This window comes from Trichosurus vulpecula, chromosome 8, assembly GCF_011100635.1.
Source record: "Trichosurus vulpecula isolate mTriVul1 chromosome 8, mTriVul1.pri, whole genome shotgun sequence".
Taxonomy (NCBI): domain Eukaryota; kingdom Metazoa; phylum Chordata; class Mammalia; order Diprotodontia; family Phalangeridae; genus Trichosurus; species Trichosurus vulpecula.
The window spans coordinates 249218781-249233340 of record NC_050580.1 but is presented as its reverse complement, the minus strand read 5'-3'; the positions used below and the strand labels follow the sequence as shown (position 1 = coordinate 249233340).

The 14560-nt window shown below is 36.6% G+C and overlaps 1 protein-coding gene across 2 annotated transcripts in view; it reads right to left on the bottom strand.

The window, feature by feature from the left end:
• Positions 1-14560, bottom strand: part of SPATA7 (spermatogenesis associated 7) — a 66214-nt gene that overhangs the window by 50887 nt on the left and 767 nt on the right. For both annotated transcript variants that reach the window (XM_036737253.1, XM_036737251.1), the window contains exons 2-4: positions 10428-10502; positions 8766-8861; positions 5451-5498 (exon numbers count right to left, since the gene is read on the bottom strand). In XM_036737253.1, coding sequence (XP_036593148.1) covers positions 5451-5498; positions 8766-8861; positions 10428-10502 — 219 coding nt within the window. The remainder of the gene's footprint in view (positions 1-5450; positions 5499-8765; positions 8862-10427; positions 10503-14560) is intronic.

The following is a 14560-nucleotide window of genomic DNA, read 5'->3' as shown; positions in this document are numbered from 1 at the left end:
GGAACTGAACCAAATTTATAGGAATACAAGTCATTCCCCAATTGAGAAATGGTCAAAAGATTTGAACAGGCAGTTTTCAGAGGAAGAAATTAAAGATATCTATAGGCATATGAAAAAATGCTCTAAATCACTATTGATCAGAGAAATACAAATCAAAACAACTCTTAGTTACTACATCTCTCCTGTCAGACTGGCTAACATGACAAAACAAGAAAATGATAAATGCTGGAGAGGATGTGGGAAAACTGGAAGACTGTTACATTGTTGGTGGAGTTGTGAACAGATCCAGTCATTATGGAGAGCAATCTGGAACTATACCCAAAGGGCTATAAAAATGTACATACCCTTTGACCCAGCAATACCACTCCTAGGCTATATCCCAAAGGGATCACACAAGTGGGAAATGGACTTGTATGTACAAAAATATTTATAGCAGCTCTTTTTGTGGTAGCAAATAATTGGAAATCAAGGGGATGCCCATCAATTGGGGAATGGCTAAGTTGTAGCATATGAATGTAATGGAATACTATTGTGCTGTAAGAAATGGGGAAGATACGGACTTCATGATAACCTGGAAAGACCTACATGATGTAATGCTGAGTGAGGAGCAGAACCAGGAGAACATTGTACACAACCACAGTCATATTGCTTTTACTGTGATAGACTTAGCTCTTCTCAGCAATACAAGGTTCAAAGACAGCTCCAAAGCACTCATGATGGAAAGAGCTATGCACATCCAGAGAAAGAACTATGGAGTCTGAATGTAACTGAGGCAAACTATTTGCTCTCTTTCTTTTTTTTCACTTCTTTTTTGGTTTTGTTTCTTCTTTCTCATGATTCATTCCACTGGTCATAATTCTTCTTTACAACTTGACTATGTGTAAATAAGTTTAATTCAAAGCTATATGTAGAACACATATGGGATTCCATACTGTCTTGGGGAGACGGAGGAGGGGAGGAAAATTTGGAACTCAAAAACTTGTGGAAGTGAGTGTTGTAAACTAAAAATAAAAAAATCTAATAAAAAAAAGTTAGTAAAAAAAAGGTGTCTATGACAATGAGTAGTGAAAGGCTTGGCTGAAGTCCCCCAGCATGAGGGGGGCGGGACTTCCAGGGCTTTCAGACTCCTAGGCTAATTAACTTTCTCTCTGCCAAGCTAGGCTACTTCTTGATCATTTCTCAACACCACAATATTTTCCCCAGGGTTTCTTTAAGTGAGGACTTGCCAAATGCTTGCACACTGGGTCTAATTGTGAGTTACTTATTTTGTTCTACTGATCTATTTATTTTTTCTCTTGTAGCAGATGATTTTCACAAATATTGATTTATATAGTAAATTCTGAGATCTGATGGTCTGAATGAATTAAAATTTATTAAGTGCTTACAATGTTCCAATATAGTCCCATTGTTCATTTTTTCCTTAAAATCTCTTACAATTTTATCTAATTAAGTGAAATAACTTATTAGCATTCTGATTGGTATTATAATATTTAAAAATTAGTTTTGGGAAAAAAAGTTAGTTTGGGAGATATTTATGGTTTTATTATATATTCATGCCACTTAAGTCATTAAGAAGGGATGTTACTTTATTCAGTTCCTTGATTTTTATCAAAAGTATTTCTTGATAAGTTAATGCACACATTTTCGATTCATTTTGTTGTTCTCATAAAAGGTATTTATCTATTAATACTTACTTGTGGTATGCATATGATTTTATGGGTTTATCTTATATAATGCTACTTTAGTAAAGACATTTATTACTTCCATTTTGGGGGGCTCAACTGATTTCTTAAATAAAGCATCTCCTGACCTTCCTTCCCTCCCAGGCTCTCCCCCCGAAGCTGTTAGCGCTCTCTCTCTTCCTCCTTATTTACTTATCTGCAGACCTGCTTCTAACCCTCCAGGAGAGTGTAAACTTCTTGAGGGAAGAACGGTTTTATTTTTGTCTTCCCATTCCCAGCAGGTAACACTTCATAAATGTTTGCTGAGTTGAATGAAATTGGCAGATGTCTAATAGAAAAACCAGATCAAGCCCTACTGACAAGAAGGCCTTTGAGCTTGTTGAGCTGTCAGGTCCTGTTACAAAACAGACAGTATTCCTGCAGAAGATTTCATTCCTGTGGGGTAAATGGGACCTAGAGCTCAGGCAGGAAGAAAGAGGTCCACCTCTGGGGTCAGACAGCAGCAAGGGGAAAGGAGCAATTCCAGGAATCAAGACCAAGGCACAGGCAAAGATGGAGTTCTGAAAGGCCAGACAGATTCAGGTGAGACCAGGTAAAGGCAGAATGGACTCAGAGAGGCCCAGACATAGGAAACTCACTTTCTGCTCAGTCACAGCATTTATTTTGAATGTTTTCATGACTGTGATAAGTAATAATTTAATTCTGCAATAATAGAGGACTTAAGCATAATATCTAAGAAAATATACATTTTTGTACTTAAAATAGCTACCTGCACTTTAAAATAGCAACCTGTTCTCTATACAAAATCTACCTGGTTTGGCTATTCTAAACCATATATATCCAAGTCAGTATTATGCTTGCATTCTCACTCTCCCTCTTACCTCCTAGAGCCAATGAGTTGTTAAATCTTGCTGTTTCTACCTCCACAATCTCTCTTACATCCAACCCCTTCCTTCTATTCACACAGCTGCCCCCTTCACTCAGGTATTCATCACCTCTTACTTGGGTTGATACAACAGTCTCTACGCCTCAGGTCTCTTCCCATTCCAGTTCATCCCACACTGTACAGACTTTGCATTGACTGTCATCTCCCAAACCTAGAATATACATCCTCTTGATCTCACAGAATCCCTCTCTTGTATTAAGACAGAGCTCAAGCACCACAACAATTTTATGTGAAGCCTTTCTTGATCTCTCAAACTGCTCATGCCTTCCCTCACCAACTTCAGTGTATTTAATTAATTTATATTTATTTGTATTCATTACTTTTCTATTCATTCTGTATACATTTATATATGTGCTTATTCTCTTCTCCATTAGAATGCATACTCCTTGGTAGTGGAGATTGTTCTATCAATCAATCAATTTACAAGTGCCTACTATGCACCAAGTCCTGTTAGGAGTTCAATATTTTCTTCCAACACAATCTATGGTAAGAATGATTAGCTTTAAATTATAACAATAAAAATGAACTTCAAACTGGAAAACATTTTAATGCTATCATTACTATTAAAATAAGCACATATGAATGTTTTGCTTGATCTTTTAATAGAAATTTCTTGGCTTAAATTCAAATTATATGGGCCTATGATAACTATAAGTATCAAATGGCATCCTTAAGATAATTCTATTAGGTAGCAGTTTCTCATTTTAATTACTAAAAATCATTATGGCTAACTATTACTGTTCTTCTGGGTGTCCAGCTAGGCTACTAAGAAGATATGAATGAAAATTAAATTAACTACGTGGGCAGACAAAATTCAGTCATTTGGACAAAGTGCCAATGATAGTATTTCATTGTCTCAAAGGCAGTGGGAATAATAGGAATTTTAAGACTGACTAAGACCTTAAAGGTGATCTAATCCAATCATCTCATTTTACCCACTTCACTTAAAGAGGTTTGTTGCCTTATTCCTTAGCTAGGCAAACTCCTCTACGTATACAAGAAACCTCATTACATTTTGTCTCCTTCAGTAGATTGCTTCCTCTGTCATCCCCATTCTCTCATTTATCTTCAGTCTCTCCTGGTCTATTGGCTCCTTCCCTACTGCTTACAAAAATGCCCAGGTCGGCCTCATCCTCAAAAAACTCTCTTGATCTTTCCACTCCCCACTGACCAGTCTTCCATCTCTTCTGCCCTTTGTAGCTAAACTCCTCAAAAAGGCCTTCTATGACAGATACCTCCACCTCCTCTCCTCTCAAGTCTCTCCTTAACGCCTTACATCTGGCTTCTGACCTCAGCAGAAACTGCTCTCTCCAAAGTTACTAATGATCTCTTAGTTGCCAAATGTAAACATCTTTTCTCAATCCTTATTCTACTCAACCTCTCTGCAGCTTTTGATGCTGATCCTTGCTGCTTTCTTCTCTATAGGTTTTCAGGGCACCACCCTCTCCTGCTTCTCCTCCTATCTATCTGATCTCCCCTTCTCTGTCTCCTTATTCAGATCATGCCCATTAAGCTTGGGGGCTCCCCAGGGCTCTGGGCCTTTTTGTCTCTATCATTTCACTTAGTGATTTAATCAGCTCCAACAGATTTAATTATCATCTCTATTGTGATGATTCTCAAATCCACCTACCCTGCCCTAACCTCTAGGCTGACCTCCAGTCTCCTATCTCCCAACTTCCATTTAGACCTCTACTCAGCAGATATCTCAAACTCATCTTGTCCAAAACTAAACTCATCCTCTTTCCCCCTAAACCTCCCCCCTTTCCAAACTTGTCTATTACTGTCGGGGTACCATCCTCCCCATCCCTCAGGGTGGCAATCTAGGTGACCTCCTTGACCTCTCACTATCTCTTACCCCCTCCTAGCTAATCTGTTGCCAAGGCCTGACAATTTCATTGTTGCAACATCTCTCGAATGAAACTCCTTCCCTCCTCAGATACTGCCATCACTCTGGTTCAGACCTTCTTCATCTAATGCTTGAACTACTGTAATAGCCTGCTAGTGGATTGGCCTGCCAGTGGGTGTGCCTGCCACAAATCTCTCGCCACTCCAATCCATCTTCTATTCAGTTGACAAAGTAATTTTTCTGAAAGCACAGATCTGACTATGTCACCATCCTGCTCCATAAACTCCAACTGCTCCCTATCACCTCTAGGATCAAGTATAAATCCTCTATTTGTGGTTCGAAGCCCTTCATAATCTACCCCCCACACAGTCCTGGAACCTCACACCTCCCTCTCCCACTTACTCTTGGATCCAATGTCAATGGCCTCCTGGCTGTTTCATAAATAAGACCTTACATTTCTTAGTTCCAGACATTTTGTCTGGCTGTCCCCCAAGCATGGAACGCTCTCTCCTCATCTCTACCTCTTGGCTTTCGTAGCTTTTTTCAAGTCCCAGTTAAAATCCCACTTCCTACTACCAGAAGCCTTTTCCAACCCCCCTTAATTCTAGTGCCTTTCCTCTCTTAATTATTTCCTATTTATGCTGTACAAAGTTTGTTTGTACATATATGTTTGCTTCTTCTCTCTACTGGACTGTGAGCTCCCTGAGGGCAGAGACTATCTTTTGCCTCTTTTTATATCCCTAGAGCTTAGCACAGGGCCTGGCACATAATAGGACCTTAATGCTTACTGACTGATAAAGTGAAGCCCAAAGAGATAAAGTGATTAGACCAAGGTTATATACCTAGGTGATACTGGCTGATATACTGGCTGAAATAAGACAAAGCCTCAAATCTGACTCCTGATAATATGTTTTAAAATTTATGTCCTATACATAAATTATCAGTGCTTTTACTAAGAGGCAACAAGACTACTTACATTTAATGCTGGAAGTCATGCTTACTGGCATTGAGCAATCTACAACGGCTGAAAAGGAAAAACATATAATTTAATAATAATTTTAAACTGAATATTGGTTAAGTTAGAAAAGGTCCTCAAAAATAATATATTTTGAAAAATTTAGCAAAATTAAAACCTTTTGTTTTTCTATAGATAATATATCTTCATCAGTATTCTGAACAACACTTAATTTTTATGGATTCAAATAATTATCTCAGAATCATCAATAAAATAATTTGTTTATAATTTAGCATATTTTACTTTTAAAGTCCTGTAACTCATGTTTTGGACAGCTAGGTGGTGCAGTGGATAGAGTGCTGGGTCTGGAGTCAGGAAAGCTCATCCTCAATCCTCCTGAGTCTAAATCTGGCCTCAGTTGTGTGATCCCGGGCAAGTCAATTAACCCTTTTTGCCTCAGTTTCCTCATTTGTAAAATGAACTGTAGAAAGAAATGGCAAAACAGTCTAGCATTTCTGCCAAGAAAACATCAAATAGGATCATGAAGAGCTGGGCAGTACTAAAAAACAACTGAACGAAAACCCATGTTTTAACGCTTTGGGGATAATACAACTAAATACAATTTAATCTTTTATGTCCAAGTTTGATATTCAATATATTTTCAAAATTTATATAGATTTCATGGAATCTCAGAAGGCATCTTAAGATTATCTAGTACAACTCTCATTTTACATATGAAGCAATTGTGGTTAAGAGAAAGAAAGTGATTTGCACAAGGTTACACAGCTATTTAGTGAGAGCTGACTCAGGAATCTAGGCCTCTCAACTCCTAGTCAGTGATCTTTCCAATAAAAAAAATTCTGTTTTAAGGCTTCCATTCTTTAAAATACTAAATATTCCTTAAACCAGTGTTTAAGGGGTAAAAAAAGCACAGGACCACTCAGTAGAACTGCATAATTTTTTGGACTACGACATCTAAATAACTTTTGGATAGAGGGTAGAATGGAAAATAAACCCAGAAAAATGGTTGTGCTGGAACTGAAAGTTGGTATAGATTTAATAATATTAATTTCGATAACAAAATTAGGATAGCAGGAAGTTCAATTATTTTTAAATGCAACACTAATCTATGACTGAAGGAGAGCTTTCTTTCTGAACCACTGTAGTTAATTTAAAATATTTTAAATGAGCTAGGAAATAGAATAGCAACAAATAAAAACTCTCAGACATATCAAGAACCTGCTTTAGGCCAAAAATTGTAATAGATATTGTTTTTGACTAGTAATTCACTCTTTGTTCAGACTTTTAAAAGGCCAAATTCATGTACTACTTTTTATTTCTAATGATATATTTATTTACAAACACTCTTTAAGAACAGGAGGATCATTAATTTATAATCTCTTGGCAAAAAGAATGTCTTTGATCCCAATATTCCTTAAGATTGCCTATAAGTACATCTAAACCCTATTCACATAAACAAGCATCAGAGAGACTGGAGATCTAGAGCTGAAAGGAACCTCAGAGGCTACTGATCCAGCTCCCTCACTCCAGAGATAAAGAAATTGAAGCCCAGGGAGGAAAAGTGACTTGCCCAAGATGATACAGATAGTAAATGTCAGAGACAGGATTTGGAACCAGATCCTGATTCCAGCGCCTGGGCTTTTTCAACTATACAAATTTCCAGTTACAGACAATTAAAAGAAGCATAAAGTGACACAAGGAATGAAATTTAATTAAAAAAAAAGTAAAATGGCAATGTTCAGTAACACAGAAGCAGCTGACCCGTAGCACAGGGTTCCCCAAAATAATATGGCCATGAAACACTCCTGTGCCTTACGTGAATCCCAGATTTTGGCGCCTGAATCTGGGGGTACGGAAAACTTACTGGACAAAGTCAAAGAAATTTTGGTGCAAAAAGTAAAAATTAAACCTATTTCCACATCCCCTCAAATTCTGTAGATAATAAATATTTCTGATCCATTCATATTTCAGAGGGCAATATCAGTAATAGTAATAACTACAGTTTCTATGGCTCTTTAGGTTTACAAAGTACTTTCCTTACAACAACCCAGCGAGGTGGATAATGTCAGTGTTATTATCCCCCTTTTACAAATTAGGAAGATAAGGCTGTATCAGAAGTACAATGTGAATCCAGATGTCTCCCGAACACAAGTCCAGGACTGTTTTTCTATTACTCCCTGCTGCTGCTTCTAAATATTTTCCCATAGATCACCATTTACAATGCACAGAATCCCAGGGTTTAAAAGAATACAGTTTGGGAAGCATAGCCCCAGAACTTTCGATTTCCAAACTGAAAATCAGTCAGAAATAAAGGGAAAATGCCTTGATGCCAGAAAAAAAATTTACCCTCAAGTCAATGAACACAATAAGAGTAGGATATTTGATTCAAAGAATGTTAGCATTGGAAAGGATCACAGGGATGAGCTAATCCAGGTCCCTCATTCTGCAGATGAGGAAAAACCAAGGATCTGACATGCCCAGGGCCACACAACTAGCTACTGCTAAAGTCAGGACTATGACAGTGAGTTGTGTAGATGATCACATTATGGGAAACTTATCTCCAAATATGCAGATGAGAATAGACAGTAAAGTCATAGAAAAAAGTGTGTAACATCAGAAATATTAAAACAGTAGAAGAATAGAGCATTTTAGACAATTACTAAGCAGTTGTATCTGAAAGTAATAGATAAAAAGCATGCATGATGTTTTTAACAATGTCACTGAATACTATACAGTGACCTTAACTTTTAGTCAATGATGATAAAACAAAGGACAATTCTGGTTACTTAAAATAAAAAAGTACAGCAGCTGAAAAAAATGAGCAAACTTCAAGCATTCAGCCAAATATTATTGAAGAAAATAACACTAAGTCTAAATCACCAAAAATGTAATATAAAGAACCTGAATTTTGAAGACGTTTTTAAAAAGTAGGTTTTTTGGGGCTCCTTTTCTGTTTTAAATCAAAAACAAAAAGCAAATTTGAAAATATTTGGTATACTGAAATCAAAGATGAAATGCTAAAGAAATAAAACATAAATAAGACAAGAAAAAGTACATTCAGGGCTGTATCACCTTTCAAACACAGATTAAAAAGCTAGTTTTATCATAAATCTGCTAAATTATATTCAGGGTTTAGTGATATGAAAAAAAATTAAGTTAGGCAGATATTAAACTAAACTGATCTCAGCCAGGTGCTGAACCAATCAGATGAATCTTTCTACAACCCAATTTACCCATTGTTGCTACAGGTGGATTCTAGTGAGAATGGAAGGGGCTAAAATTGTGTGTAGAAGGTTCTTAGATGCACATTTTTACCTTTGGCTGAAAGGATTTTATTATAGTGAACAGCCATGTGGTTCTTGATCAGGTAGAGGGTACTTAGTCTGAGAGAGGAGGAGTCAGTGCAAAAAGCTATAAAATTAAAACACATTTGATCATTACATATTTCAGTCTAATATAAAAATGACCAAGACATTAGATAAGCAAAGAAACAGTTATTGATAAGCAATATCATCCCCATAAATCATTATGAAATATAATTAAATAGATATTGAGAAAGTAAACTACGTGATTTGAGCCTGACTGACTTCAGATGTTTACCAGTGAGATGCAACCTTTTCCAGAGTGCACAAAAATTCTGAGAAAAGGTAACAGGCATTTCAGATTCCAGTCCTTGTAAAACACTATTTTTCCTTATATCTGCAATACTAAATCTGCTTAAGGGCTCAATTTTCCTAACTAAAAAAGCTCACGTATCCATGTATTTGAAAACAAGGTGGTATGGCATTTTTCTTATACTTCATTCCTTAAGTCTGGAACAAAAAGACTAAACAAACAAAAAACAAAGAAAATAAACCCTTACACAACCTATATCACAGATCCTACTCTGATTATGATTTAAAAACCACTGCTATGTCTATCAGCCTAATAATGCCTTGTTTCCAAGTTACTATGTTACCTTATAAAGTACCAACAGCAATCCACTCAAGTTCCACAAAGGCAGATTCCCAAACCTCACCCAAACTATTTCAAGAACACCCTCTGAATAATTATGATCTTAAAGACACATGTATGAAAGTATGTAGTTCCCAAGTCTACCTTTGAAATTGTGAATTTCAAGTAAAATGCTTATTTTTCCAAAGAGAAGTTCAAGATTATAAACTTACATTTGTATATAGATCTTAAAAAGGCAAATCAAGAGATTTGAAGGTATAATTGAAAAGGCCCATCCTCCTACTCCTCTTTCCCATGTTTGTAAAAGAGAATCTTTTCCCGTTATGTGGCTGAGAACACACTCATTTGTAAATCAAGAACTACAATATAAAAAATTCACAAAACATAAATTTGCCTTAATGGTAAAAATAAAGAAAAAAAGTTTTAGTTTACTAAATACTTTCCTACTAAAGAATTTATAGGAAAAGAATATCAAATATCCTTCTCATTCAAAGGGGCAGGCTCTAGAGATCCTAGTAAACAAGGCAGATGTACAAGTATTATTTTATTGACGTTTCCTTATATCTCTTTTTTCCAACGTCCTTTCAATGTTTCTAGTTAATTACATCAGTGATAAGGCCTCAATAAAATGTTAATACAGAATTAAAATTATTTTATGCCACCTATTAATCTCCATTTAAATAAGGAAGGCATGTTCTCAACTAAGGGTCATACGTAGGTAGCATCGACAGCAGCCTACAGGAGGCAGGGAAGCTGAGTGAAAACTAGCCTGAGGTGTAGAGTGCCGCTGAACTTGTGCTAACACACTGAATATTTGAAAAACTGAATCGCTGAATCTGAAAGTTTTCCTATAAATATCTAAAAATGACTTGAATGGTTGCCAAGCAGACACATTGGATTAATTACTTTCACTAAGTGAAATGACTTTTAAACCATGCAGTTTAACATGAATATACATGCAACACAAAGAAATATGGTCCAACCTTTTAACAAAACATTCATTAGGTAGTATTTTTCACTTACCATTACTTTTTATGCTTAAGTGTCCTGTAAATGGGCTTGATGGACCATATCTGGGTATGACAAGGTTTGCTCTGACTTTTAACAAAAATGTGACAATTAGAACAAAAGAAAAATTTCTGACAAAGGGTATAATAATGGAGAATAATTAAGTCATAAATTTTTTATTTAACTAAAATAGCAGATAGCAATTTTGAATACTCTTTATAAGACTGCATTATTGCCATAATAAGTTTTCTTAGGCTATATCATCAATCACGATTCCGTGGCACTTACCTTTAGTATTATATTTTAAGACTTTATATGATTCATGTGAAATGATAAATTGATCACAGTTGTTACTTAATTGGACAAATATTTATTAAATTTTTATTGTATCATGTACTAGGCACTATGAACATAAAAATTTGAGGACATCGTCTCTACTCTCCAGAAGTTTGAAATCCAATAGACAGGGTATATTATATAGAGAAAGATACACAGAAAGTGATCAAATCAGAGGGAAGGTCCCCCGTACTGTGACAAAACATGAGGACAAGAGTTGTGGGGCAGGGAGGTGGTGTTCAGGGAGGTCTTCATGGAGATCTTCTACCAAAGCTTGGGTCTTAAAGAAAAGGATTTCATCAAATGTGAATGTTAAAGTAACCTATTTCTAGCAAGGAAATGAAGGTCAAGATTGAAAAACATCTGGAAGCCTAATTTGCCTGGAATGTATCTAGATATGGAAAGCTCTGAATCAATCAATCAATAAACATCTTACTACATGATTTATGATTTATTGTGCTAAATACTAGAGATACAAATAAAAAGACAGACAGTTTCTGCCATCAAGCAGCTGATAATCTAACCAGAAGGGTTGAGGCGGGAAGGAAAGCCCTTTGGTACAGGGGCATGATGAAGAGTTCAAAAGAAGTCCAGAAGCAGCACAGCTGGTGGGAAATGAGGGAAAACCGTGCCGAGCCTCCTCTTTAAACAGAAGCCCTTCCTGGAAGTGAAAGGATCTGATCAGAGGGGCAGAGGGTATGTATGAGCGCCTGGCAGATTCAGTAACCTTGCATACCAGGCTAAGGAGTTTGCGTAGCTGTGCTAGAGGCAATAGGGAAGACTTCTGAGCAGGTCATATGACATGATCAGATCTAGGTACTTGGAACATTGATTTGGCAGTCATGTAAAGGATGGGAGAGAGACATGAAGTAAAAAAAGCCAATTGGGAGATTAAATAGTCTGAGTAAGAGTTGAGGAGGGTTCTTTAAAAGGAGGGGGAAGTATGGAGATGAGATAGTTCAGAAAGAATTGACAGTACTCAAAAACTAACAGAATATGAGAGAAAAAGAATAAAAGATGGTATCATGATAAGTGTACGAGATTGTAATCTTTAAGGATATAGGAGACCTAAGTATATTTGTAGGCAGAGGAAGGACCACAGATTTAGGGCTAGAAAGGTTACGTTTGGAAATCATATAGTCCCAATAACCTCACGGAAGGATGAGGAAACAAGGCACAAGCTCATATAGACAGTTAAAAGCAGAACAGAGATTTGAACTGAGGTCCTCTGACTCTAAATCTAGCACTCTTTCCCTTCTACCACAATGCACCGCCACCCACCCCCTCCCCCGCCATGTTGCTAGTAGAAAGGGAGAGACTGAAGAGGAGAGGAAAAGATAAACCAAGGTCCCAAAGGAAACTGGAGGGAATGGAATCAAAGACACAAGAGGCTAGGAACTGGCGAGGGTGAGCCCTTTCTCAGTGTGAGATTGTAGTGAAGGAGAGCGGTTGATGTTACTAATTCAATACAGCCAAGGGGTCCACTGTGGAAAGCTGAAGCATACTTGCTGAAAAGATACCAAAAAAAAAAAAAAAGTTAAAGATAGGACAGAGTTTAAGGTAGCAAAAAGGGAGAGACTGATAGAAAACTGATGTCAAGATGACAGCTTCAAAGAGTACAAGCAGGAGGCAAGATTCTAATGAGAAAAAGACAGACTAGAACTAGAAAACTTTCATGGACAGGGCAAGGTCTTGGTAGCAGGCCAAAAAGAAGAGATAGAAAGAAACCAGGTCACCTGAGGCAGAAAAAAAAAGGTACAAGTTGAGTTACTAGATATATTAGCTGTTACAGGTTTGTACCTGGCTTTTATTCTTCCAGACAACAAAAAGAGGGTTGCTAATGGCAGTTGCTCAACTTAAAATTAAAAACGAAGAACAGGGTGGACAAGCCAGAACTCTAACCTGGTCAGGACCTAGTAGAAGGGCCTAGGGAGTAAAGGGGAATGACAAAAGGATATGTCTTGAAAGGAGTCATTTAATACTTTAAACTCATCCAAAGCATGCTAATGTGAACTGTATGTATGAGATATTTCAACAATACATTTTGCCCTGAAATGTCGTAAAGTTTAGTTGAATTGTGTGTTAGATATCTCACTGAACTATGTGGGAGAAATTGTGTGCTTCCATAAAAGTCAAATAGGGGAAAGGACAGGATCTTAAATAGGCCAAGCATCAAATTTATTCAATGTATTTATGGTAAAATTAGTACCTCAAGCTTGTTCTATAAGAGAATGCCTAAGATATGATAGGTCACGCATATAAAGGAATGAAAAAAAGTTAAAATTGTCCTTTTAAAAAGTTTTTAAACTAAATTTTGGTAAAGTACTAATTATACTTTGAAATACTTAAAGACTCCTTAGTAAACTGTGACGGAAAGTTTAAAAAGTTAGTTTTAAAATTTATATATTTGTTATATTTTTATAGTACTTAATGTTTTATTAATAAGCCATATATAGGACGCAATTTATTTTAAAATTTTGAAATCAATAACAACGCCAATTAACAGATCAATATACTCCCCCCCAGAGTGTAAATTCAGTAAATGAAAGTGTTTAGTTTTTCCCTTCATATCCCTAGCATCTACCATAGTGCTTTGTACATACTACATGCTTAAAGTTTGTTAAATTGAATCAATTGTTTTGCAAACAGTGTAAAACCTAACTTTATTGGTTATATTGTTAAAGCATTAATCCTAGCTTATGAGTTTTTCATTCAATAATGATATGCTGAAAAACTACTGCATGGGCAGAATTACACTATATACCTTTAGGGTATACAAAATGGGAGAAATGGTTCTTTTAGAGAGAATAAAACTCAAAAACCATAAAAGCATTTAGTTTCTCTTCTAAGGAAAAGGTATTCATAATAATTTTATTTAAAATGTTTATTTTAAAATTACTGCACTTTACTGCTCAAGTAAGTGTCAATTATTTTCTAACAAGATGTACAAAGATCATTCGTTGTCAAACGTTTGAGAGATTTCAAGGCACAATTAACTATTTTCACCTAGAGATACTCTTTTTAATCAAGATAGAGGTTGCCTTCATGGACTAGACTCTGCTTGGAGTTCTGGAATGAATCCTCTATCTCAGATCTTAGATCTGCTGTCCTGACTGTAAAATACTTGGACTGAAAAGGACCACAGCAGGTGGTTTAGAGTTCTGTAGGTCAATTTCAGTTTATCTGGGCAAGGACAGACCAGTACGTCATGGGGAGAAGAAGGCTAGGGGAAGAAAATTCATTGCTTGGGGTAGAGGGGACGTTCACATACCCTTAAGTCATAGAAAAACAGGTTTTATTGGTTCTTAACCTTGGGTCCATGAACTTGTCTTGTTAAAAAACTTTTTGGGGGGGATATAATCGTTTTCATTGTTATCCTGTGTATTTCATTTTATGCACTGAAAACCATTCAGAAAAGTGGTCTATGGGCTTCAGCAGATTGCCAAACGGCTGCCGTGACATATAAAATCGCTATTCATCTATTTGGACCCTACCCGTTTACAGTAAAGAAAACGGAGATCTAGAGAGGAAGCTGGGTGGCCCAAAGGTTAGAGTGCCGGACTTGAAGTCTGACACACCATAGTTCAAATCCTGCCTCACACTTACTTGGCTGTGGGCAAGCCAGTCACTTAACCTTTCTCAGGATCAGCTTCCTCATGTGTAAAATGGGGTTACGGTAAATATCAGCACGTACCTCACAGGTTTGTTTTGGGGATGAAATAATTACATATGTAAAAGCACTTTGCAAACCTTAAAGCCTATGGAAATGCTAGCCAGCCCGACTCCCGGACCCCCCAGTTGCTGGGATTCAA